We start from the raw sequence: 27,174 nt of genomic DNA on the forward strand, positions 1-27,174 counted from the left end.
TACGAAGGAGAACCGTCAAAATAAAAAGCAGGCAGGTTGTACGAACCAGAACCTTGTGGTTGGCTCTTCTGGGTCCCAGTTAACCGACCCAAGACCCGAGCGTGGACCAAATTGGTAGATGATAACCATCCATCAACCCAACTAATATTAATATATCATTTAACTAACTATGGTTAAATGGACGGGAGATTTTTTTACTTTGACGCCGTCGAACGCAAGTACCCCGTAGCCACGTGGTGGAACCAGTAGCTGCCATCTCCTTAACTATATCTCTGAGCTAACCACGTGGATTCACCATATCGTAGCGGGTGGACCGTATTTATTTCTTAGAGCAGATGAGCTGCCCCACGTCCACTATTTCTTAATTAACTAATATTTAATGGTAATTTAAACGCTATAAAAATTTAAATCCAAACTTCCATTTTTGTTAATATTTAGAATCTATTTTTGACAATTCTCTGTATTTATTATTCAATTACAAAAGATATATACATTTTATTTATCTCATTCAACTTCAATAAAAATTAAACAAAATATTATTATACGCATTAAAATCATTCTTATTATAATAAAATAATACCTTGTCACTTATAAGTTATAATTAAAACAAATTGTAGGAAAATTTTATTTTAAATATATTTTATATAATAAACCAGCCTTTCACTTTCTAAAGGTTGTGTAAATAATCTTATTCATTTACCAGATTTATACCTTATTTTTAGGTAAAAAAAAGAAAATCTTGAATTAAATTATTTTTATTAAAAAAATAGTTTATGTATCAAATCAAGAAACATATACGATCTTATGTAATATTTTATTACTAAAAAAAGATAATTACCTTATTAATTATAAATTATTAATATTCATATTATTATATTTATTAAAATAAATTTATATAATTAATATATTTGATTAATAATAATAAAATTAGACTAAAATATTATTTTAAGATTATGAGCATAATTTATATCTAATTTAATATTTTATTTAGTATAATTTTCCGAAATATTTAATAAATTAATTAATTTTTAAAATTATCACTTTATTATTAATGTATGTATTTATATGATTTATTATTTTATTTAAATGATATTATTATTTTAAAATATAATATAATCAAAATTATATTTGCCTAAATAATAGCATGTGGTGGTCTCCACAATCGTTCACAATACTTCCTACGTTATACTGACTGACACTAACCCGTAATGTAACTAGAACCCGGTAAAAGTGAGGCGGTTGAGTGAACATCCCAAGGGCACACGAAAATGACTATGCTTCTTTTTTTATCCTTTTTAACGGACGTTTGTGGGACCCAATGACCTTGGTGGACCCCGCCTTTCTCGCTCTTTAAGGGAAACCTTTCCACCACCATAAGAAGAAGCTTAGTGGCTGGATGCCTAGATACTTCTCCCGTCTCTTTTTCCCTTCCCATTCACAGCGGAAACGTTTGTTTCAACAAATACGAACGTCCGTTAAAGTTTTTTGTAGTGGAATAGAAAAACAATTTTCTCATTGTCTTCCGGTGTATTGCTTAGAAATCGGTTTCTCTTGGCTTTCTGTTGTGGTTCACCGCTCTCGGCTCGGTGATCTGTCACTCTACCGAAATTAGGAGGTGATATTTCTATTCCCTGTGTTTGTTTTACGTTGCTCTGTAATTTCATCCTATTATCTACATGTGTAAATCAGAATGATGCAGTTATGTTAAATATAGTCTTCACTTATTTAAATTCGTTATTCTGTGTCTGTAGCGATGTAATTGTAAGTTCATTTGTTAACTGTGCATACTTAGTTCACTTTTAACTCTTTTGTTCATATATTTTAGGCTCTGTTTTTGTTTTGAATGATAAATATTAGTTTTAATTTTAGGATAATGGAACAATTTCATTTTGACAACGACGATCTCGACTACTTTGGCGATGATTACTATGACGCTGCTGATTTTGTTCATGACAATCCTTTTAGTGACGTCGAGTCGCTTGGACACAGTAATTCCGAGTCCTTGGACTCGGACTTCGAAGATGACTTTGAAATGGTATGATTTCATTGATGTCATGCAGCTTTATCATAATTTTGTGTAACGAAATCATTGTTAATGACATATATTTGTTCGTTGGGAATAAATAGAGTATTTCAAAGACAGATACGTCTGCTTTAGAAGCAAGAAACGGAAAAGATATACAAGGAATACCTTGGGAGAGGATGAATTATTCCAGAGATAGGTACCGTGAGGCTAGATTGAAGCAGTACAAGAATTACGAGAACCTCTCCCTTTCACGTGAAGAGCTTCAGAAGGTTAGTTTGTCTCTACCTTGCTAAATTATTTTTACTTTTTTTTTTGTAATTTTACTGTTTGTATTTTGGGTTGGTTCATGTTAAAAATTAGGTTTAAAAAAGATCCGAAAACTACTGTGATACCCTCGAAAACGAATCTCTTTTCAAAATTGTATGCTAAATATGTTATGTTGACAGGAGTGCTTGGTAGTTGAGAAGGGAAAGGCCTTCTATGACTTTCAGTTCAATACAAGAATTGTCAAGACAACAATTGTGCATTTTCAGGTAGTTACTGTGGTCATTTCTCTCAGTTATTTGATCATTCAACTTTCTTTGAACACAATCATTTCAGTTTAGGACACAGCATCTCATTACTTTGATTTCAATTTTTTATTTTATTTTTCTTGAGTCGCCACTTGCAGTGAAGTATAGAAATTCATGTTACTCTTGTGTTTTTGTTTTTCCTATTTGTTACAAATCCTTTGCATTGTTTGCCGTAGTAATTTTTGGTGTTGCCTTAAATAATTGATAAATCTTATCCATTCCAAAAATTGATAAATTGCATCCACTGTATCACTGCATTCGAACTTAGTTATATTGAGGAGTTTGGGTTATGGATTTATGGATTATGAGTAGTCTTTTAAAAACTTATTTTGAACTCTGGTTAAAAGCATGTCATACTAGTCTGTATAAGTTTTGCAGGTCTTTTGAATATTTTATCATTATTTTTCGAAATTATTATCTATGATGCTAGCTTTGTTCCTCGATCATTCATTAGAAGGTATGGAGCTTGCTTTTACACTAGGTTTCAATCAAATATCTTATTTACTGAGAGATGCAACTTGCATTACCTACAGCTAATTTAAGTTGTGAAGAAATGCTTCTAACTATTCTTATCCACCATTTTCTGGACCCATATTTTTTTATGCATGCAAAATCAAAGTGCCCTTCTGAATTAAGATCAGGTTTATATTCACTGGGTCCCTTTTTTGCAGATTTTGTGAAAGGACGCTTACTTTATACATGCATATTTGGTAATGGTTCATAATTGAAATAATGTTATTTCACCAAATATTTCCTATGGCATAATTTTCAATGGACAAATGATTTGATGCCAAGTTACAGGTATCAACACATCATTGCTGTGAATGGCTTGGCATCTTGGATGATGTTCTTATGTGATTCTATGAGACAGTTTAATTGTAATACAGCTTTTTTATAAAACAACCTTTTGCAACTTTTACAGGGTTAACACACCAAGATAATTATTGAAAATACCCACACATGCGCATGCATGCACATTAAATGCAATAAATTAAAATCTGGATTAAGCTTACTAGTCGTCTCTAGTTTTGTGTAAAGATCAGTTTGAAATCATGGTAACGTAATCCATTTATATAGCTATTATAAATTTTCTGTTATCTGTAAAATTTTATTCTTCAGAGTTAGAACGCTTAAAAATGATTAGGTTGGATAGATGGACGACTGCTTGACCATAGGTCTTTTTATTTATTGTCAATCTGATAACATCAGTATAAGACCAGCTAACAGAAGTCTTCTATTAACAGTGTGCTATTTGATGATGCGCTTATTGCCATCTTTGCTGTTGGTGTTTTATCATAAAATGTGAATATTTGGTCTATTCTGTATGATGTTATTTATCTTAGCTTTATGATGATGTGTAGTTTTGAACGTATTGCTTCTAATTGTCTGTTAACTATAATTATATGGATTTAACCCTTGTGGCATTTAGGACCGCAATCTTTCTCTTATTTCAGCCTGTAAAGCATGGTGGACTTAAATCTGAGCACAGCTGGCGCCATAAGGATACATTGTTTATATGGTATGATAGGAAAATGTTTTGAGTACTTGAGAGGCCTCTGTGGCAATTCCTGTAGTTTAGCTTAGATGTGTCTTGCTCATGAGAGGCCTAATTCATATGCAATTTGCATTCCTTTTCCATGCTTGATTTTTATTTATTTGATACGGTTGGAGCTACACCATTACATTTTCTTATATCTGTGATGCATGAGTGTTAAATTAGTTCATCAATATCATGTTATACATCTACGTACCTATCTTTTGTGTATTGCATACCTTACTGATATTAACAGTCTATGAATATTATTATTCTTATTTATGTACATTCTAGGGACCATAACCTAAAATGATATATATTCATTGATTTATTCAAAAGTTGGTGATCTGTTCCACTAATGATGCATAGTCTTTCTCTGTGCTGCAACGCAATCTACTCACCCCCCTCCTCCCCCTTTAAAAAAAAAAAAAATTCTATCCCAAAAGAAAGCCTTACAGGCACGCTGAAAATATTGATAGTAAAGCTTGTGTAGTTATCTTTAAGGAGGATTATACTTCGATTAATGTATTCTTTCTAGTGAAGTTTATCGCTGTTATTGATATGTCTGTCTACAATTGTTTGCCATCCCCTGTGCAGTTGAGGAATTTGTTATGGGCAACATCAAAGCATGATGTGTATCTTATGCAGAATTATTCTGCAATGCATTGGTCTCCATTGCGCCGAAAGGGCACAGAGGTGCTGAATGTGGCAAAGCCAATTGTTCCAACTTTGGTAAGTAGCTTCCTGGTTGATCAAGGTGAGGCTTTTTATTGTTCAGAATGATTGAAACTGATTTTTATTTTGCAGAAACGCCCTGGACTGCTGGCTCAGTCTCTAAACAGAGTGCAGATAAGTACAATGGCAGTTACAGAAAATTTGTTGGTAGCTGGTGGTTTTCAGGGGGAGCTTATTTGCAAGGTAAGCACGTCTTAAGTATTGGAAGTGTGAAAAGCCAATATGAACTGAAAAAATTGCTCTGTTTATTCATCTCACATGTACCTTACTGTTCTTGTGCAGTATCTTGATCAAACTGGGATAGCATTCTGTACAAAATTAACAACAGATGAAAATGCCATCACCAATGCAGTGGATGTTTACCGTAGCCCCAAGTAAGTAACTCTGAGCTATGCTTTACCTTTTAAGAAACCTTTTTATCTATTGGGTAAGAAATGAAGTTGACTTTTATTTTTTCTATGTAGTGGCTTATTGAGGGTTATGACTGCAAACAATGATGCTCAAGTTAGAGTATTTGATACTGAAAATTTTGCTTGCCTTAATTGCTTCTCATTTGATTGGTCTGTTAATGTAAGTCCGTTCATAAATGTTAATTAATTGTATCTCCTACTGTTCCATCATTTCTTACATGATAATGAAATTTTCTTGATGGTTCACTTCCAGAATACCTCTGTTAGTCCAGATGGCAAGTTGTTTGCTGTCCTAGGGGACAGCACGGTGTGCTTATTAGCTGATACCCAGTCTGGGAAAGTCACTGGGAACCTTGAAGGACACCTGGACTATTCATTTGCTTCAGCTTGGCACCCAGATGGAAGAATTTTGGCTACTGGTAATCAAGACACTACTTGCAGGCTTTGGGACATAAGAAACCTATCCCAATCATTGGCTGTGTTGAAGGGAAATATGGGGGCCATTAGAGCTCTGAAGTATACCTCTGATGGCCGGTTTCTGGCCATGGCAGAACCAGCAGACTTTGTTCATATCTTTGACACAGGGTCTGGATATACCAAGTGCCAGGAGATTGATTTGTTTGGGGAGATTGCTGGAATAGCCTTCAGCCCTGGTGCGGAAGCTCTATTTGTCGGCATTGCTGACCGTACTTATGGTAGCTTGTTGGAGTTCAACAGAAAGCACTACAACCAATATTTGGACTCCATATTCTAGTGGAGTGTGCTTTTAAGGCAACCACTCCTATGGAGGCATGTATATTGAGCGAAGTGTTGATATTTCATTTTTGAAGTGTGTTTAATGGCATAGTTTACTGTGTGTATAATGGGATTTATGGAATTTCCTCCCTTAAGACTGAAATTGTCGTCTACTTTGGCTTAAGGAAGCTATCTCTGGGAAGGTGATTTTCTGAGCCGACAGAAATGGAAATATCAGTTTTGCTCCATTGTATAGCACTTTTATGGAGCTGCGTTGTGTATATTTTGAAACATTATTTTCAATTCATTTATGAACAATTAGTAGCTTCGTCTAAGTCCGAAGAAAGAAAAAAGATCATACTCTGGAGCACTAGTACTGTTTTTGGTCTCTAGATCAATCAATTGAAATATTACTCGGCGTTTAAATTTCTTTGCCCTCTTTAAGGGAGTCAGTTGACATGGAGGTGTGCATATTCCAAGTCCACTTAGAAAATGTTTTGGTAATTGAATCAACGTGTATCACGAGCAAGTCGGCGTTGTTAATTGTTGAATTGTGAAATTTGAGAAGCCAAAGAAGTGGTACAAACCAACGATATTTAACAAAACAGGTGTCAGGGCATGGGCGCCTGCATGTGCATGTGCATGTGCATGTGCATGTGCATTAGTAAAACAGGTCAGTTTGAATCGACCGATAAGCATAACAGGTGTCAGGGTGTGGGCCCCTGCACGTGCATGTGCATATTAACGTTATTGGTTCAAATGAATTGATATTTTTTAGGGGCGTTGAACAAAAACAGTAAGTAGTCATAAGATCCTCCTCAAGTCACCCGGCCCAAGTGGGGTTTTTCATTAAATAAAGAATTTAACAAAGGCCCAAAAAAACTTATTCCAACCAAAATTTATTGTATTCTTAAATTAATATAGGATAAATATTACAAATTTAAATATTTATTTATATATAATTAAAACTAATCGAATTAATTAAATTTTAAAAATAAAATTGTTATTTTAAATAAAAATATAATAAAAAATAATAAAATTTCTAATTATATATATGTTTACAGTGCCGTGCAAAAACTGCATTGAGATCTTTGACTATGTAAGACGAGCATCGCATGGATTTGGATTTGAGACGTTGGATATCTGTTTCTTTCAAGACCATATAACGCATGGCAGGCTTCCTATAATGTCAATTCCCCAGCCCCACATAATTAATGAAAAATACTTTTGCATAGTAGGTTTGAAAATGAAGAGAGTGGCCTTAAATACATTTTATGGGAAAGAAGGTTAGCAGATTAAGACTCTCCCGGTACGAGAAGTAATAATACAGTTGAGTCAAGGCATGTGCAAAATGTAGAAATATCTAAATTCTCACCAGTGTCGGTCATTTCTGATCATCTGTATGAGAAGAAAATTTCAGTCGTGGTCCCCTCCTTGACCGTGAATTTTCTCTTATTACTTTGCTTCAGTCATAGTCCCACGTGGACGGTAAACATTTTTGTTAATTTATGAAACATAATTGATGGAATCTTTATGTTTCCATGTTGAAAATGGCATGCATCATTGGAGTGGCAAAAGTCATACTCTTCTGTAGGGTTAGATTCGAATTGAACTAATTTGAACTTGAAAATTGGCTTGGTTTGATTCGAATTAGTTTATTTTGAATATAAATCAAGTTCAAATTAAGAAAATTAATTTATTTTAAAACTGAATTGAACTTGAGCAATAAAAAATTAAATTCAATTTGGCTCAAGAGTTGGATAGGTGACTTAATTCGGTTTGAACTTGACTCACAGTTTGATTTGAATTATGTTAAATAATTGTTAAATAATATCATTTTTCGTCAATTAATCATGAATTCAAACTAAGAATTTGAGTCACATATCTGAACTGTGAATTTAAACTATAAATTCGAATTAAATTTGAATCATACTTAATATTGGCTTGATCAATTCAAATCAAACTCAAGTAAAGAATATTTAGATCCATGTCAATTCGTACCCACCCCTGTTCTTTTGGTGTTGAATTTTTGTTTATGAGTTTGGGCCCAAAATTAAATAAGAATGTGATTTTTCATGGACTTGGGCCCGGACTTGGACACATTTCCCTCTAGCCTACGGCGGAAAAGAATTGATTTCTCTGGAAATTCTTGAAGAAAAACACATCACCAAATTACAAGGTAGAAGAAAATTTTGCCGGAAATTACGAATAAACCTTCTTTTCATTTTGAACCTTTACAAATTTTCGAATCTTTCCCGCAGTCATTTGTTTGTGTAGGTAATTAAGACAAGGTTGAGTCGACTATCACGTGAAACACACGTGGCTCCATGACAAAATTTCATAAAATTTTCAAAAACCACTTTTTAAAGGGTAAAAAGGTCGGGATGATGTCATTTTTGCACAATTTTTAAGGCTAGTGGAATCCAGAGCAGAGGCAGAGGTTAAGTGACACGTGGCGAAGTTACAGAGGTTGCTAAACGGAAAGAAAAACGGCCGCGTGAATTGAATTCAGAGTGAAACCGCGTCCCGAAAGAAAAGCGTTGGTTTTGATTTCAAGGGTCGTCTCATTAATAATATGGGCCCCACCCCAACCATTTTAAAAATTCTAGACTTCTTCACTTGCCTTCCGCTATACGCATATGTTCTCTTCTCCACCACCACAATTTCTCCGGTTATGATATATTCTCAATTTATAGTTTTATTATTTTATATTTTAATTTGAACCTAATCAAAGTAAATTAAAAAAATATAATTTAATTTTATTTAGTAGAATTAGATTCAAACTGAATCTATTTAAGCTCGAATTTAAAACAAGTCAACCCTAAGCCAATTCGAGTGAGCTCTAGCTCAAGCTTGAGCTTAATTGTTAAAATTTGTAAATTAAAATTTTTGATACAAATGACTTCATTTTAATAACAAATATTCAATTTCGAAACGAGTCGAATCAAACTTGAACCGAATCAAACTCGAGCCGAATCAAACTCGAGCCAAGTTCGAGTTCAAGTATAATGAGCTCGACGAGCTTGAGCTCGAGCTATATTATTATTAAGTTGAGTCGAGCTCGAGTTTGATTTGACTCAAATCCAACCTATTATTTAGTTTACAATTTAACCATATTAAAATTATATAATTATAAATATATATTATTTAATAAATTAATTATATTATAATTTTTTAAAATATAATATAAATATATAAAATAAATATAAAATACAGATATAATATATATGTAAAAAAAAGTAATATTATATATATATATTTTTTAGTATATAAATATATATACATAATGTATCATTATATAATTGAATATTATTTTATTATTAATTTAAAATTATTTAATTATTTGATAACATATTTTTAAATGTATATTTATTTATATATTTAAAACAAATATATAATTTTATTATTTAAAAAAAAATATAATTTATATTAATAAATTAAAAATTGTTTTAATAAAATTTAATAATTTCAATTAAACTATTTAATAAAAAATAAATCAAATAATAATTTTTAAATAATTTAATTATATTTTATAATTTAAATTAAATTATATCAAGTGTCTATTCAAAATAAATTATTTTCTAGGTCTTGGCATCATCATCTAAATTAATTACCGACTTAATGCATTTGAAACTTCATATGACAATAATTAGCACCACGTAGCCATGAAAACGTAATCCCAATTTTTTTTTTTTCCAGCTTAGTGGATTATAATCAGTGGTCATCCGGCTGCCTTTGGTGGAGGTGCTGTCTGTAAATGATGTTGATGGAATTGACTTCAGAATTATTCACTTAATTCTCTTTCAAGCTGGCAAATTAATTCAATTTTCTTACTAATTTATTCTCTCTCTCTTTTTTTTTTTAATTTCAATTTACTAAAAAGTCCGCTACCTGATTCTACGTATATGTATTTATATATTTATATGTATTATTGAGTTAATGGGCCTTGGATTCCCGCCCGCCATGCCCCAAGAATCATTCCGGATCCTATTTAGCCAAATTTTGGTCAACTAAACTTAAACCAACGTTAACGCCGAAAATCGCACTCACGCGAGTTTCTAATGCGTGATTAATACAGCCACTTGTGGGAACATTGACGCGCTTAATGCGAGGGGGTCAAATAATTGAAGAGGTGGCCACATGAAAGTTGTAAGTCTTTCTCTAGCAACTGGCGCCGCAAATGAAGAGGTTGTCCCACTCGCACTACTCCTGCACGTGACTTGCTGAAAAGTGAACTATAGTTAAGGGAAGAATATAACCATGGTTAATTTGTTAGGTGATTGACCTCACGTTTTTTATTTATATATTTTAACTAAATTAATTTAATAGATAAATTTAAGATATAATAATTAAATTTATAATCATAATATTAAATAAATTAAAATTTTATAAATATAATAAATGTGTAAATTCAGACTAAATTTTAAAAATTTAAAAATTTTATTAACGCTTAAAGTATTGATAATATATATATGTAATGAAAAATTTTATTTAAATTAATTTTTTTAAAATCAAATTAATTATATTAAATAAGATAAATTTTAAATTTAATAATTAATTAAATTAAAATTTTAATCTAATATATTATAAAAAAAATTTAATTTATATTTTTTTATAAATAAATTTTCATCTTTTATCATCATAATTATCGGGTAGGATAGTCATAATATATGTGGGTATTCATATTTTATTATTATTAATTATTTTATAACAAGAAATTTTTTTGAATAAAATCATAATTTAATACTAAAATTAAAAAAAAAAGAATCAAGTTCAATGTGAACACACACGTGAATGGTCAACAAAGTTGCTTACAAATAATTAACTATTTCTTTGATCACAGCTCCACTCCCACTCGCATCTGACGGTTACTGATCATAGTCAACAACAGGTGTCAGTTGATGAGCGCTTCCCGTACATACGTGCCCAAATGTAACTGGGTGAAGCTAATTGGTTGACGAAGTCTGACGTATTCATATAGCTGGCTGGTTGAGAGAAAGACGCGTTTATTTAATTATGAGAAAATTAATACATTAATTATTAATTATAATTAAGGAGGCGAGGTGCTATATAATGGTGGTGAGGTAGATGAAGAAACCATCCACAGAGAGATAAGCACAATCAGTAAGAAAAGAGAGAGAGAGGGTTTGAGAGCTCAAAACTGAGAGTGATTTTGGTTTTTGTTTAATTTCTTTACAATTTCCCCCTCTGTAATTCCCCGCTTCTCTGAATCCCTTTCTGTTAATCATCTGTCTTTAAGAAAAATCTGATTTTTGGGTTTGTTTTCAAAAATAAATGGTTCAAAAGCAAACTTAGAAGGATTTCTCGAAAGCCAGGTATTTTCAGAATCGAGATCCAGGTTTTTTAAGTTATATTTTCTGCAAATTCTAAAGATCTGTTTTTTTTTATTTTCTTGCTTTTTGATTTCTTTTGTTAGCTGAATCAACTTGCAGGGTTGTTTTTTTTCCCTTGAGGTTGGTTTTTAGGTACTCGAAATTGAAGGGGTTGTGTATTTTAAACCTCTAGAATTTACCTGTTCTTAATTTTAACAAGAATCAGGTTGGTTTTTATTTTTCTGTTTTTGTTAACAGATTTATTTTAGTTTTGTGATCTTATTATCAGTTCTAGTGTTGAAGAAATGGCAGCTACAATGGATTTCCACAGTGGCAGACCTCTTCAATCAGACCACTTTGGGGGTGAATTAATGGAAGCACTTGAACCTTTTATGAAGAGTGCTTCTTCTTCTTCTTCGTCAGCAACACCTTCTCCTTCTCCCTCACCTTCTCCCTCTCCTTCTACTTCTTATTCTTCTTTCCCATCTGCATCTTATAACAATTTCCTCTCTTTTTCTCCTTTCCCCACAGTCGCCACATTACCAGAGGCTAATTTGTATCCTGATGCTTGCTCTTCATCGTCAGCCCTTCTCTTTTCTAACGGGTTGTCGATTCAAGATCCTTTGTTAGGTCTCCAGCAGCAACAAGGTCCCATTGGCCTCAACAACCTGACCCAGTTTCAAATCCAACAGATCCAAGCTCAGATGAACCTCCAAAACCAGATTTGCTGGCAACAACCACAACAACTGCAACAGAACCAACATCTTCACTTTCTTTCTCCAAAGCCAGTCCCAATGAAGCAAGTGGGCTCTCCATCAAAGCCCACAAAACTCTACAGAGGAGTGAGACAGCGACATTGGGGCAAATGGGTAGCTGAGATCAGACTTCCCAAGAACAGGACCCGTCTCTGGCTTGGAACTTTCGACACTGCTGAAGAAGCCGCATTAGCTTACGACAAAGCCGCCTATAAGCTTCGTGGCGACTTCGCAAGACTCAACTTTCCTAACCTCCGACATAACGGGTCTCACATCCGTGGCGAATTCGGCGAGTACAAGCCTCTCCATTCCTCAGTTGATGCGAAATTGACAGCTATCTGTGAAAACTTAGCTGAGTCGCAGAAACAGGGGAAAAGAGAGAAGCAAAGGAACTCCGCCGAGAAGAAACGACACCGTTTGGGAACAGCCGTATCGGTGGTGGAGGAATCAGAGAAAGTATCAAGTTCCGAGAATAAAACTATGGATGATGCTGAGGTGGAATCATGTGTTAAGGTTGAAATCAGCTCGAGTGATGGGTCGGCCGGCTCTTCTCCGTTGTCGGATCTGACGTTTCAGGATGGTCCAGAACCGTTCTGCGATGTCGTTTCAGAGAATTTTATGCTGCAAAAGTACCCATCTTATGAAATTGATTGGGCGTCAATTTTATCTTAGACCTCTTTATGTAATTTTATTTTTAATATTGTAAAGTAGATTCTAGGGTTCTTAGTGGCTTCTGCAATCAAGTTTTTGGCAGTTGCGGAGCCTAAGTCTAGTCTGTGTCATTTTGGTAGTATTAACTATTCTGTTCGTGTTAATATGATTTTCATGTAAATCTCCCAAGTGGTCAGCTGGTTTTAGTCATGTTGAACCACGGAGAATTTGTGCTTGTCCTGTAATTCAAGTCTTTTATGGTATTGATGTAGTATTTTTCCTGCCTGTTCTGTGATTTTCTTGCCCTTCTGGGTAGGATTTGTATGATCGAAATTGCTTCTGTATTTTGTTTAAAACATTCTGTGGTCCTTGGACACCTCGACAGTGGGCGGTGCTGCTGCTGCCCTAATTATTGCCTTATCTACTGGCTTGGAATTTTCAGGCCGTTCTTAAAGAAACTAGAATTAACCAATCTGCTTCTTCTGGATAAAATATTTGATAATGGTGGGCGCCATTTTTATGAACCGATAAGCTAGATTTTTTCTTTTAATAATTGGCAAGCGAGACTTACAATCCAAATCTTAACATTATCCGCCCAACAAACGTCCTGTCGACGGCATAGTGCTTGGATATTTGATTAAAATATTACTAACTTTGTTTTCTCTGATGAGCATGTTCAGTGAATTTACCCAGTCGACAAATTTTCAGAAGTTTTGTCCAATAGTTTGGCTTTCCTTTTATTGAAGCAAGTTTAATCATGTTAATAAAAGGAAGCAAAGATTTAAGCCATCAAAAACAGATGAGGGTTGATAAACAGGGATAAGTATGAATAATTATTATATTTGATTATAAAATCATTACATTCAGGCAGTAAAATTATGTTAATTTCTAATATTAAAATAATTGTGTATTGTCATGGTTGATTATTGCTAAATATATACATTATTATGATATGAACGACTGTTTAATTTGTACAATTTGTGCTATTTAAAGTTGGTAAATGATTTTTAGGGTTCACAAATGCTTAAACTCTGGAAAATAACAAAGACACCAAAGAGGTCACATATTTTTTTTAACATAATCTTCTGGGGGTCCAGGAATTTTTTATGAGAGCAGAGTAGTTTGATAAAATTTTTGCTCGAATTCTAGGGGGCTACATGCAATTTTTGTGCAATTAGGGGTCCACGTACGTTTTTATTAATATAATCAAGAGGTTTCAATGTATGATCTTATGAATTTTAAAAGAAATTCTTCTTATATTTTATCTATTATCACCATAAAATTTATCAAAATGATGTGAGATAGTTGAATACGAATAATAACAGATGATAATAGATAATAACACAATGAATTGTGTTAGAGGAAAATAAAAAGTGATTAAAATTTATCTTGATATGACATAAGACAAATTGGTTGAATTGTTAAGTTATCGTTTACTTTTTCATTGAGGATGACATACAATCCAGATAGCTATGAAACATAAGAATGCAATCCGGGAGATGTATTACAACATCTAGGGTAATATTGATGTTGTGTGTTATAATGACTTTTGCCGAAACAACTCCAATTCATTCGTTATTTTATTTGCGATGGTTACTCCAAATTTCAAAAGACCAACTCTAGTTCTTGGTTTCGGATCACAAAATTTAGGAAGTAATGTAACAATCCAATACATATGACTAATGAGCTGAGTCAATCTTACAAATTTAACAATACATGGGCAAATACAAAACTTATCTAGAATGCTAGTAAAAACCCATTAAACTGGACTTAATCACAAGGGGGCTTTGTTTTCTTATTTTTGCTATTGAAAAATCACTTTTTTAGAACTCGATTATTAGATTCTACACCCGATACCCCATAGGTACTGGTTAAACAAGGGCAAGTAATCCACTCTATAGTGGTACCTCTGTATTTACCACCTTGCGTAAAAATACCGATTGTAGACAAAATATAATAATGCTAGCTTTAGAACATCTATGTCACTGACCCTTTTATCGAACAAGCTCATATACAAAGATTAGATCATCGTTCACTGGATTTTTCAAATAAGTATCTCATAGTTTATATTTACACAACCAAGCCGGCCAACAATGGTGAGGAAAGGTCAAGTAAAGCCCATCAAAGAAGGAGGAAGCAAATAATGGTCTCATTGTTTCAAAAATTAGTTCATGGTACTTTCATAATTTTAATAAAAAGATGGGTTCGTGATTGACTTTTCCGTTAAGTGTTTATATGACAACTTTGTAACCTTATTAATAAAACAAAATTGTTATTTAAAGTGAAACTAAATCTATTTTTCATTATAAGAAATGAAATACAAATAAACTTTTCAAATTTAAAAAATAAGAATCTTCGTATAATCTAAAGTTCCGATAGAAAATAGTCATTCCACCAGAATAAAAACATATAAAAGGTGGAGCACCCACCACTTATATCATTAGAGGGTGGAGAATTGATGTGATTTTTATATTTGTTCATATGTTTGTAATGACAAAAAGGGAAATGAAATATGCTTGTTTGCTTCTTATTAGCTTGTGATGTTTTATATTTAACAGCTCCGATGAATTTTTTTAGAGTAAATAACAGCTTGGTTTACAAACATTTTTCCATCCTAAAAGGTATGAATACCATTTTCTTACACATAGTGTTAAGGAATGAAATTACCATTTTGTCTATATTATTTCATTTTTCAAAATTATCATATAATATAAAATCAACAAAAATTAAAATAAACTTTTTAAATACCTGGATTATATAAGAACACCCTCACCTTCTTTTTCTTCTCTTCTTAGTTTCATGCCAATGTCGATTTCAACCTCCTCTTCTCTATTTTCCCATTCCTTTTATTCTTTTTGATCGAATCATCAACGATAGCTTGAAATTTATAAAAGAATCGATAACATGAATTTGACAATTGATAATAGTGAGATAATGGCAGTGGAAGAAGCGATGCCAATGTTAGGGATTTAAAACATTCTGGGGACCGATTTGTAAGTTTTAAAACCATGGTTAAATTATTATATTTAAAACACTAGAGTTTAATCTATCAAAGAGTTTTTTGTTATATTTTTTTTTCAAAATTTTATGGATGGTGAAATTACTATTTTATCTTTACATAGTTCATTTTTTTTTTTATATATATAGGAGTTGATTTTGGATAAGAATGTTTTTGTTATACCAGTTAAGGGTGGAAAGGTGTATCTGGGCCAAACCTTGGGTGGGAAAATGTAATTTACTCAATTTCTTAATTTTATGTTCATACACTTTTTTGGGTAAAAGTCGAAGGATGATTACTCATCTAAACTTTGCTTAGGAGATAGAATATCTACACTTCTTCTACTACTAAACATGTGTTATTAGTGACACTAGTTGAAGTTTTGGATTAGATTGTATTCATACTAAGTATAAAAAAATAAATACACATACGTACAAAGGCTTGTACATTATAATATGCTTGGATTCCCCAATCAATGATTGACATGTAAGAGTGACTAAGACATACAAGTGGAAGAAAATAAATATTTAAAAAGATTGTCAAATTAAGAATTCATTATCTCGAAACAAAATGACACTCTTTGGAAGTACACATATAAAGACTTCCAAGGCAATTTTTTTAAACCTAAAAGGGAAGTTACAAAAAGAAGTGGTATGTTAAGGTTACAACTAGGGTTATTAGTATCTTATGATATATGATACGCATTTTTTTTTGGGTTTTTTTAATTATAGTTAAACCATATTTTAATTTGGCATTGAGAAGACACTACAATAAATTTTAAAAAATGTGACAAATTTTTGTTATATAAAGTTAAAAAATCATCTTTAAAAATAAAAAACGTCTTTAAATATTAAAAACAATATTCTTAAAAATAAAATATTTCAGTCTCTAAATTAAATATTTGTTATAATGAGATAGATAATTTCCAAATAGAAATTATACTTACTGATGACAAAGGGGGTAAAACATAATTTATTTGGGATAAAATAAGATTGTATTAAATGAAAGTGTGCCTAAAGGGTAAATAATAGTTTTAGTAAAAAGGTTAATTGATATTTTACTATATGCTAATGTCTAGCAGAGATCAAATAATATTTTAAAATAAATGTGATTTACCTTTTTTGATATTTTAATAGGCAATAACACATAGGGGTTATTTTTTTTTTAAATTTTTTTAGTAATTTTTGGTTATTGATGAATTTCATTTCAATTATGGGAAAATTCTCATTGTTTCAAAGATTAATAAACTAATGGAAAAGGAAAAGCAGTCTCTTTATGCAATGTGTTTGGAGTTAGGGGTTAAGCGGTTTAACTAACTCATCACATCACTTTAGAATTCAACTTACAATTCGTGGGCATAAGGATGCATGCGATAGAAAAGATTTGTGGGAAGCTCACGAATGGGCAGAAGGAGCTATTCAACAAGACATACTTAAAAGAGTTTTTTTGGATGTTGAGGAGTAGACGTTCAATGTTGTACTTATCCATTTGTGCTCTTGGAGCAAACAAATTGAGAGGACCCAACTTCATGAGAGGCTACGCAAGGGAAATATAAGGCCATAGCTCACATCACATCCGCTGTATACAAAGGTCTCTGTATTTGGTTTAGGGTGGTGATCATTTGACGTATCATCATGTATATGCATGAATTGACAAGCACAATCCTGATTTGCTTTGTCATTCGGCCAATTATTCCTGCCATTTCATCAATTCTGTTCAGACCAAAAGGGCCAAAAAGTAGCACCGGGAATTGTCTTGCAAAAAAGTGGCATCCTGATTTGCTTTAACGTGTATATATATATATATATATATATATATAAAAGTAATAACAATAAAATTTATCTACGAATAATGATGTGTTGAGTATTATGTTATCTTTAATTTTTAATTATCTAATTAAATAATGATATATTATTATTTGTGTATAAAAATTGTATACATAAAACTTGTCAAATAATAATATATATATTTTTGCATAAAGAACATATTCTAAAAGGGTGGAGTATCAAGAGATAAGAAAAAAGAATTGTATTGGGAAGATAAATCAAGAATCTGGACGTTAACAAATATGCTTGCTACTGCAAATCACCTCTTTTGTTGTCGACTTTTCTTCCTTGTTGTAGAATTTATTCCCTTTTAGTTGTTAACAACACTTTGGCAATTAATAATAAAAAATCAAGAAAATGACTGTGTTGAACATAAACGTTTAAACTCTTTTGCCAATCGTTTTATCTTTAAATTTTAACATTTGTCTTGATAAAAACAAGAAGCATGGAATTCCCCTTGGGCTATTGTTCAGCTTCTAGATTGGCCACAAAACTTATTCCCACCCAAGGGATGAGTGCATTTCTAAATTCTTATTCGTTAAATTTTAAAAATTTAGATGTTCACTTATTTATTAAATTTGATTATTATTATAAGAAGGTAAAAATATTATTTTTTTAATCTTAGTTTAATAAAATAATAATTTATCTTCTAATTTAATTTTAAAAAATTATTTTTTTATTCTATTAGATAAAGTTTTCATATTTTAAAGTTAATACCTATTTCGTTCAAAATTAAAAAACATTATTTCAATAACCATTCTTATCTCTAATTCACTCAAACTCATCATCCATCAGACCATCAACACTCTCTCTCCCACTCCGATGATTTTTCCCTGTAAAAACCATTCAAAATTCAGCCATAATGGTTAGACTGAGAGGTTGAGAGTCGACGGATCTTTTGAACGGGAATAAGTCTTTTGACCTTCTACATTACATAAACATAATTCCTATCACACACTGTTAATACTACCACAGAAAATGCTGTGCGGCTCTATTATCTGAGTGAGATTCCATTTACAACTTGGATGTATGCCCGCCCACATCTGCAGCTGCAGCTCCTGAAACGTATGGCGACAATTCAATGAGGAAACTCAAATTTCAAGCCGACATAAGATCCAAGATGGTCAACGAATCCATAAATGCCTTTCATCAGGAATCCGATGCTGCCGCCTCTTTTGACAAACATGGTAAAATAACTTAACAGAGACGCATAAATTGTGGAAAGTAATCGGGCATGACAGACTAAACAATCTTGTTTTCCATTATTTTATTTGTATTGTTGCCATTCTTCAACTCCAAGTTCCCAGACCCCAATAGAGGGAGCAACCCAGGGTTGTTGAGGCATCTTTCTAATATTGGATGCGTAAATTCAATCGTAAATAGGCCAAATGACTATGTCCCACCCATACTTTGATGAACTGATTCAATTACCCCCTATGTTGGAAAAGTCTATTTTTACATTTATCCGTCAAAGTTAATTTTAACAATCAAACCACATTTTCGACATTTTATGCAATATATAATAGGATTAATATTAATTACACCTTTAATGATATCAACAAATTATATATTCACCCAATATATTTTATTTTTTTGCCTTTCATCTTCTTTTCTAATTTCAAATCAATTAATGGAACTAACAAAACTCATTTTGAAGGCTTAGAGAAAAAGAACTTAGTATGAAAATAGATTGGATAACAAATACTTTGTTATAATACAAGATCACAATTGGTATGAGTGGGCTTATCTTTGTGAGGGAGAAGATAGGGATCATCCACTCGGTCATCAAGGTAAAAGCCTTGAAGGCCTTGAATTTCCCAAAAGCCTTGGTGTTGTGGCTGATTTGAATCTTGTACAAGACTTGCTATTGACTAATGTTGAAGGGTTGAAGAAAGCATGTATGATGTTGCAAGGGAGTTGTTTTACTTCTAAATCAACAAGAGAAAGTTGAAATGGGAATTAGCAATAAGATTTGGAGGGCAATCCATGTATACAAGAGAGAAGTGGTAAGGGAAGTAAAACAATAGAGGATTAAGAGGTGAAGTTCATGATGAGGGATAAACTCATATGACATGGGTGGTATTGACAAAGGTGATTTGAATTAGTTAGGATATGATGGTAAAATAAGGTGATAAGAGATGAAAAACGACGATCGATGGCAACAAATGCGAATGCATCTCATCATCCCTTTTCGTTAAATCTACTTAGGGTTTTTTATTTCTACTTTTACATTTTTTACATATGATAGTGAGAATGTGTTGGTGATAATAGTGAATAAGACAATGGGTGAAAAGAAACTATAATATGATATAATTATAATTTGTAAAATTAATTAAAAATATTTTCATAGTTTTAATAAAACATAAACACAAATTAATAATTGACTTTTTAAATAAGTATTCAACTTAATTTTGTGATTTTATTTAAAGAACAAACTAATAATTTGTAATAAAAGTTTATACTAACAAAATTGATGGATAAATGAGAAAATAAACCTTTCAAACTTAAATAGTAAAAAATTGTCTTTTCATAAGGTTTGGCTGGGAAAGAGTTTGACCTTATAAATAAAACAAAGAGAAAATGTAGAATTTAATGTAGCAAAGCATATTGCACTTGGTCATTTAAAAAAAAATAAAAAAGCATACAGCACTTTTTTGTTATATTACTATACCCGATAGCAAGTTCCCCATCAAAAAAATGAAACCCCCCCAGCAAGCATCCTTCAGAAAGATGCATGAATGGCTCAGTGGCAGAGGCAATTTTTCACATAATAAAAAAAAAAAAATGAACTAAGAAATTAGTCTAATTCAGCCACCAAACACAACATTTGTTGTAACTGAAAAAAGTCAATCAACCCATCAAGGAGAGAGTCCATTCCAGGGTTTTCCTGTTTTCTTCATTTGGAATTTCTCCTTCATCGCTAGCAATGGTGGACAAAACAAATACAGTACTGCAATATGGCCAACTCAATGATCAACTGAATTTACCAATTTCCATCTTCTTCTTGATTGCCTTTTGACCATGGTATATAAATGAATCTATGATTCCCGAAACTGTGAAAACACCTGAATACATTAACCATTCAAGACAATTATCAAGAAATTACAAAAATTTACTGGTAAATAAAAGCATAAAAAAGAATTCAATCGTAGCCTGATCTAAGTGCTGAAGTCAATTTCCAGGCAAAGATAGAGAAAACTCAATAATCTACAAGCAATAGAAACAATACAAGGGAAAAGAATGCAACTTCTTATCAGATCCTAAATCGACAACGGTAAAGTGGAATATATTTAAATCGTTCTTTCCATCCTTTTTCTTCTCTTATTTATTTTTCATGAAGGAAAAAATTAGGTTCTGGGTGTGGGAATGAAATAATTGGTGATTACCTCCAACAATAGCACAAACACTAGTTAGGAAGTGTAAGAATGACACATGTTCTTCTGTGAAAGTCACCTGCAACAAGCAAACTAGACATATAAAAATGGGCCAAGAGCAGGAAAAATTAAAAAGAAAAAAAAAATTAAAGTTTTAAGTTGCTCAACATCAGCAAGACCTAAACAACCAGACATCAAGACTAAAACTTGCTATTGTCAAGTTATAAGTGAAGCCACACCTTGATTGGAGAAAGGTCATAAAAAAAGAAGACCCCCGGAAGGGTCTGAAGACGACCTATTTCTGCACTCCTGAAATGTTCAGTTACAGAGAACTGCCAAGAAAGATCCCATGAAAAAATAACATCTAATTTCAGTAAAGCACAAAACATAAAGGAGAAACTGATTACTCAAATGAGTCTAAACACACCTGATTTGACTGGATAGTGTTCCCATGTAAGTCAGTGTACACAGTAGGTACAACCTGCAAAATAAGAATATTAATTGTTGAAAACGCTCAAATGAAACTTTCCATGACTCCTGTGCCAATTGCTTGGTCAAGAGTGTAATGTGAGAACCATGGAGGCTTATGTTAAAAGTTAATACTGGTAGGTTCAATAGAAATCTATAGCAATATAAGTTATTAGTTGTATGGATAAAGTTAAACAATTCTGAAACATTGCACAGAAGCTCAAGAAAAACCAACAATGTAGTTATGACTGTTTCACTATCATCAAAAAATTTACCATGCTTAAAGACGTAATAAGCACTATTAAAAAGGTGGATGATAAAAAATTAACCAAAGTCATCACATTCAGATAAGACAGAATTCATGCTTTGAGAACAAGTCACTCTCCGGCACATTGTTCAAAATGGTAAAAAAAAGGTCGAAGAAAACCAACTTGATAAAATTTTTCCTATCTTCTTTACCCAAATTATTCTCGTTGAAATGCTCAGCATAAATCTAAAACAAACACCAGAAATCAGTTGATCAGATGGTGTATGTGGATTTTTGACTTCAAAAATTAAGCTACTGCACATTTATTGGGACAGGGGAACAGGACTAGTGACATAATATAATATTTTTCTTACATGCACAAAACCAGAAATAGTAATAGAAAATCAAAATGATTTTCTTAAACCCTAAATAACATATTACCAAGTTTGAAACTTCCGAGAATGACATCTAAAGCAACCTTGACTTTAGTGAGCATTAAATACAGATTGTAAAAAGATTGTGAAAACACAGCCAAGAAGCATCACTGTACAGAATGATTTTATAATGATCTGTGGTGATATTTCTTTTACTTCTATACTCCTAAAAGCTTAATAAATACATATTTACAATGTATCAGTATTTTCCTTCAATCTTTAACATTCACACACAAATAAACCCAAATAAATAAAAGATTAGATATGCAAGTAGCATAACTTTGAGACACAGGCTTAAATAACCCAGGAAAGTAAATGACTATGCTTTTTGTCTTTCAGAACACAGTCAAATTCAATTAGAAAGTAAAATTGCCTTTAGAATAGCAGGGGAGTTGTATAAAGAAAATAATTAGATACTAGGGAAATTATCCTGCCTTTAGTTCCCAAGGCATAAGTAGGGTTAGATCCTAACCAAGCCGGCTTGGCTCGGTGTTTGGCTTGATTTGAGCTGAATTTGAGCTGGACATTCAGCTGGGCTCGAATCCCCCTCTGGCAACACTATTTATCTCGCTAGCTACATTGTTCATCCCCCCGACCATACTATTTATCCTGTTGGTGAAACTATCTATTTCACCGACGACCCTTTGATAACATTTTTGGCTAGCTCAAATGAGCTTGAAGTCAAGCTGGCCATTATGGATTCAAGCTGAGTTTGAGCCAACCTATATTCGGGCTTGGCTCACCTTAAATCCAAACCCAGGGCATGAGGAAAATGATATGTAGTAAATACAGAAACAATTATCCTGAGAATTTACCTTGATAAAATATTGATACATCCCATTTGGTGTTTCATGTGTCCAATGCACACTGAAATTCAAAAGGAGAAAAATTGCAGGATAAGCCAACAATATAACATATTTCAATATATAGAATGCCAGAAAAACCTAGGTAGGAGAATTGAAACTCCATAAAATTGGAATGCTAAACTTAAGAGGAGTGCAAGGAATGCAAGAAGAAATTACCCATCAAGAGGATTGACAACACCAGGAAAGTACTCTCCAAACGATAATTTATTGATCTGGTGACTTATCTGTACAACATATAAGAAATTAAGCATATGGATTATCTAACAGATTATTCTGGGAAGAATGGAAAGGAATATGATATTGAACCGATGTTTATTTTACAATTACTAACCAAAAGAAAGAAGTCATCTTACATTAAAACTATCCCTTTGAAATGCCAATATGTCATGTACATGAACACCTGATTGATGAAAGCTTTTCCCAGGAGCAAAATGAAAATTCCCGGCCACCTTATTGACTTCCAAGAACCCATGTATATTACATCCTTCACCTTCTTCTTCCTTAATTCTTTGCAAAAAGCCTTCTCTTTTGCACTGGATGATAAGAAACGAAACAGTGTTATGAGTCTATTTTTCTAACCAAACTTCACAATTTACAGCAAGTATCAATTGATTCAAGTAAAATGGACAATCAAATATATAGGACATCTGCAAAAATCCCAAAAAGAATATGCTTTTTGTCACTTCAGAAAAATGGCAGTACAACAATTACAATTTCAAGTGATTCATCATCTTAGTTCAAGTTATCACAGACCTGGTCAATTAAATCTGGATTTGACAATGCCCAACCTTTCTTCCGATATGCTTCCCGAACCTCCTCACAGGAATTACAACATTCTTCATCTGACTGCAAAAATTAAAAAAAAAAGAGAAATTATTCATAAGGAATAGAAAGGAATTCTCTTGGATTCATCACACAAATGTTATCTTCAATCATATGAAGAGAAATTCAAGCAGCATTCACCAAGACCCCCTGAAAGCCATGCATTACAAAAATTGCTGCAAATCATGCGCAAGTAATTAAAAATTCAATAGTACATCCAGATAACTGAATTAAGCTCTTTTAAGTGGGCATGGACATTGCATCAAATCCACAAATAACAAATCTTTTGTGCAGTTATAGAGGAAGTATTGGATTGGCATCCACAATAATAGAGTAAATCTAAACCAAGTACTAGCTTGCACATAACATAGAGAAAATGCTTACTGTTTCAGCACCAAAACAGGAACCACAATATGTCTCATTGTGTTCAAGCCTGCCACCATGTCTCTGCAAAGGCCTGTCAATCTGTTTATGCAAAGAACAGTAATGAGAATAAAAAATTGAGGAAAGGGTAGATCTAACATTGACTTGACAACAGAATATCTTAAACATAACGGCTGTGTGTGCAGCACAAAAAGAAAGAAACATCATAGTGAGTTGCTACACTGCTGAAGTAATTTGGATAATAGCATTTGTCAACTTGTGGAAATTTAGAGATGACCAACCCAGACTTGGGCAGTCTAAAGTCTCCCCACACATTCATAATTTAACATGATCAGGTAAATTTATTCTTAAAAACAATGCAATGCAGAGATAATTTGGAAATCTTGGTCTAAAGAAAATAATTTCAAGCAATGTCTTTTAACCTTAGGAGCACCAATCCCCTCCTGTCTAGCTTCAATAACATTGCCATGATTGTCTAATCGTTTCTTGAAAATGTCATGTTTCTGCAAGTTGCATGAAAAATAAAAATTAAAAGGTCTCAAGCAAACTTCATAAACAGCATAAAACACGATGACTCCTAGCAATACGTACTACATCAAGGTGTTGCTCCCCACTGATGTCCATGGCGTCAAGACTGAGTATAGAACATGGAAGTGCAGGGAAAGTGACATCAAACTGCACTTTCAAAAATAAAATATGGAACAATATCAATTATTTTCATCGAATGAATAGCAAAAGTTTATCACACTATACTAGAGAAATGACCAAACTACTATAATTCCACTAGGAGAAAATATCATTGAAAAGATACAATGGATCCAGAAATGACATGAATATAACTAATCTTGATATATACAAAACAAAATATTAATAGTATAAAGAACCAGCGGTTTGCATAACAGAAAACTTCCATTTTATTGGCTGAGATAGTTGTAATAGAAACTTGAATAAACTTCATGCAAAGAGGTTAAAATAGGAACATGTAATCCAGAAAGACAGAATCTAGAAGACAGATGACATTACATTGATACGCAGAGTTTCTCCTCTTGAAGTATCTACAACAAGCTTAGTTTCAGTCGTGGCATGGAGATATAATCCTGCAACATGAGAGACAGAGAGAGCAAGGTAAATTAAAATTAATTTTCAGCAGACAAGGAAAAATCCAAACCAGTAATCAAAGCACACAGACTAATCCCAAATCAATGCATCTGTCATTTTGCACACAAAAGGATGTATAATTTTTTACAGCTATTCCATCAATCTAGTAGGTGAAGTTTGAAACAAACCAGAAAACAGTCCTCTCAAGGTTATGAACTAGTACTACAATCAAGAAAGACAAGGAATAATGACATTTCTAAAAATTTTATGTCTGGCTAAAGTTGATATCACAAACAAACCAACTTTAAGGCTATATAAAAGGTCTTCCTAAAAAAGTGCACCACACCTTGGGATCTCAGACAAGTAACAACAATATCAATGAATGTGGGATCGCTCCTTCCAGGTCATGCAAATTGGAACTGTGAAATTCAATGAGTCCAAATCTAGATTTGAAGCATCTAACCCACACCTATAAAAAGAAAGATGCTTCCCACCCATCCAATTTCCCTTTACAACCATTTTTATGGGATAAAATGGAGCTGCAAATCAAAATCTTAAATAAAACTACAATAACCGTAAGAAACTATCTGTTAAGAGCTAATTGTCAATACATCCTTACAATCGTAGAAGTTAAAATAATCAAGCACTTTACACGTTTGCCAACAAATTATTAGAGCAACCTAGTTTGGTTTCTCACTTTTCCATCCTTACATGATTTTACAATTTTCCTAGTTTTCCAGATAGAATAAGGTTAAAAACTTGTAACTATAGCTACTAGGATTTAGGAAACAGACTTTTGATATTGAATAGACAAAGAAATTAAGAATTTGCACCACCGCAATTCAACAATCCCTAATATATTGCTAATTAATTTGTAACTATGAAGAATTCTAAAAAGCCTTAGCTCATAGTTGAAAGCATGAAATAAGACTTCAAATTAACGTTCGAGATATCTTCTTCCGGAAGATTAGTTCGCTAAAATGTCGATTTCCACTTGCATTCTACCAACAAAAAAGTCTTAAATTCTAAGCAAATTTAATTATTCTCACAATTAAACGAAGACAAAACTTATATATAAACAGAACAAACAAAATACAGATCCATATATAAACATAAAAAAATAGAGATGCAACAAAGAAGAGAAATCGAAATGACGTACGGAGCTCGGAGAAGAAGAGCAAAAACATGATGACGGAGGAAGCGAGAGTGATAACACCACCGGAGAGCGTACGGCTATAGAAATCCTCATTGATTTTCGGGTAGGCGTCCAGATTGCGTAGCCTATTCATTATGCCGTCCATAAGCTGAGAAATTGTGGCGATTGATCTGATAATACAAATCTAATCCAATTTATAATCTAATCACCAATAGCGCTGCTTTGAGATTAAATAATTTCTAAGATATGAAACGAAATGCCCCGTTTATGAATCAGAAATTTTGATTGGTTTCAACGAGGCGTCTTAAGGTTGGAAGACCTATAACTACAGTCTACGGCGTCAATTTGTTTTCTGTGCGAAAGAGCAGACTCATGGCTTGTGCCGGAGAGTCGCGTATTTGGGATATTTATTAAGTATACAGATACGTATTTTTTTATTATTGCGTATTTGTAATTACAGTCCTTGATTGTTAAGGCATTTACAGAATAATCTTGCTCTCCTGTTTTGACTGGATAAGTTATTAGTTATAAAATCTGAATGAATATGTTCAAAGTATCAAAATGAGAAAGTATCTTCGATTTATTAATGTCCCCCATAGGCTAAAAAGCCCATTCTCTATGTTAACCCGAGTTTGAAGCCCAAAAGAGAGAAATTTTTATACCTGGCATTGGATCCAATCATCATTCATGTACATCATTTCTATTTCCTACTTTTTCTCCAACCTTTTCAATCACACGATGACATATTAT

At 32.7% G+C, this 27,174-nt stretch overlaps 3 protein-coding genes across 6 annotated transcripts; 2 read left to right on the forward strand and 1 right to left on the reverse strand.

Moving 5' to 3' along the window:
• The first annotated feature begins 1,385 nt into the window (after positions 1-1,385).
• On the forward strand, positions 1,386-6,347 carry LOC123203651 (uncharacterized WD repeat-containing protein C2A9.03-like). 4 transcript variants are annotated; one of them, XM_044620095.1, is made up of 10 exons: positions 1,386-1,615; positions 1,870-2,035; positions 2,128-2,295; positions 2,473-2,559; positions 3,270-4,117; positions 4,730-4,864; positions 4,940-5,050; positions 5,150-5,241; positions 5,332-5,437; positions 5,531-6,347. In XM_044620095.1, the coding sequence occupies exons 5-10, from the start codon at positions 4,115-4,117 to the stop codon at positions 6,029-6,031; spliced, it is 948 nt and encodes a 315-aa protein (XP_044476030.1). In that variant the 5' UTR covers positions 1,386-1,615; positions 1,870-2,035; positions 2,128-2,295; positions 2,473-2,559; positions 3,270-4,114; the 3' UTR covers positions 6,032-6,347. The 4 variants fall into 4 exon arrangements, with proteins under 4 accessions (XP_044476030.1, XP_044476031.1, XP_044476029.1 ...); XM_044620096.1 differs by having other exon boundaries at positions 4,028-4,117; XM_044620094.1 differs by having other exon boundaries at positions 2,473-4,117.
• A 4,756-nt stretch (positions 6,348-11,103) lies between these two features.
• LOC123203652 (ethylene-responsive transcription factor RAP2-13-like) lies at positions 11,104-13,036 on the forward strand. Its single transcript, XM_044620097.1, has one exon. It carries the CDS (start codon positions 11,651-11,653, stop codon positions 12,770-12,772), a length of 1,122 nt encoding a protein of 373 aa, XP_044476032.1. The 5' UTR covers positions 11,104-11,650; the 3' UTR covers positions 12,773-13,036.
• Positions 13,037-20,168: 7,132 nt separating this feature from the next.
• LOC123203567 (endoplasmic reticulum-Golgi intermediate compartment protein 3-like) lies at positions 20,169-26,819 on the reverse strand. Its single transcript, XM_044619991.1, has 13 exons — positions 26,428-26,819; positions 25,194-25,267; positions 24,762-24,845; positions 24,593-24,673; positions 24,171-24,251; positions 23,718-23,810; positions 23,318-23,497; positions 23,121-23,188; positions 22,914-22,965; positions 21,377-21,430; positions 21,189-21,281; positions 20,962-21,028; positions 20,169-20,640 (listed from the first exon to the last, which is right to left on the reverse strand). The coding sequence occupies exons 1-13, from the start codon at positions 26,567-26,569 to the stop codon at positions 20,549-20,551; spliced, it is 1,161 nt and encodes a 386-aa protein (XP_044475926.1). The 5' UTR covers positions 26,570-26,819; the 3' UTR covers positions 20,169-20,548.
• Positions 26,820-27,174: the final 355 nt, after the last annotated feature.

This window comes from Mangifera indica, chromosome 19, assembly GCF_011075055.1.
Source record: "Mangifera indica cultivar Alphonso chromosome 19, CATAS_Mindica_2.1, whole genome shotgun sequence".
In the NCBI taxonomy this organism is placed as follows: Eukaryota; Viridiplantae; Streptophyta; class Magnoliopsida; order Sapindales; family Anacardiaceae; genus Mangifera; species Mangifera indica.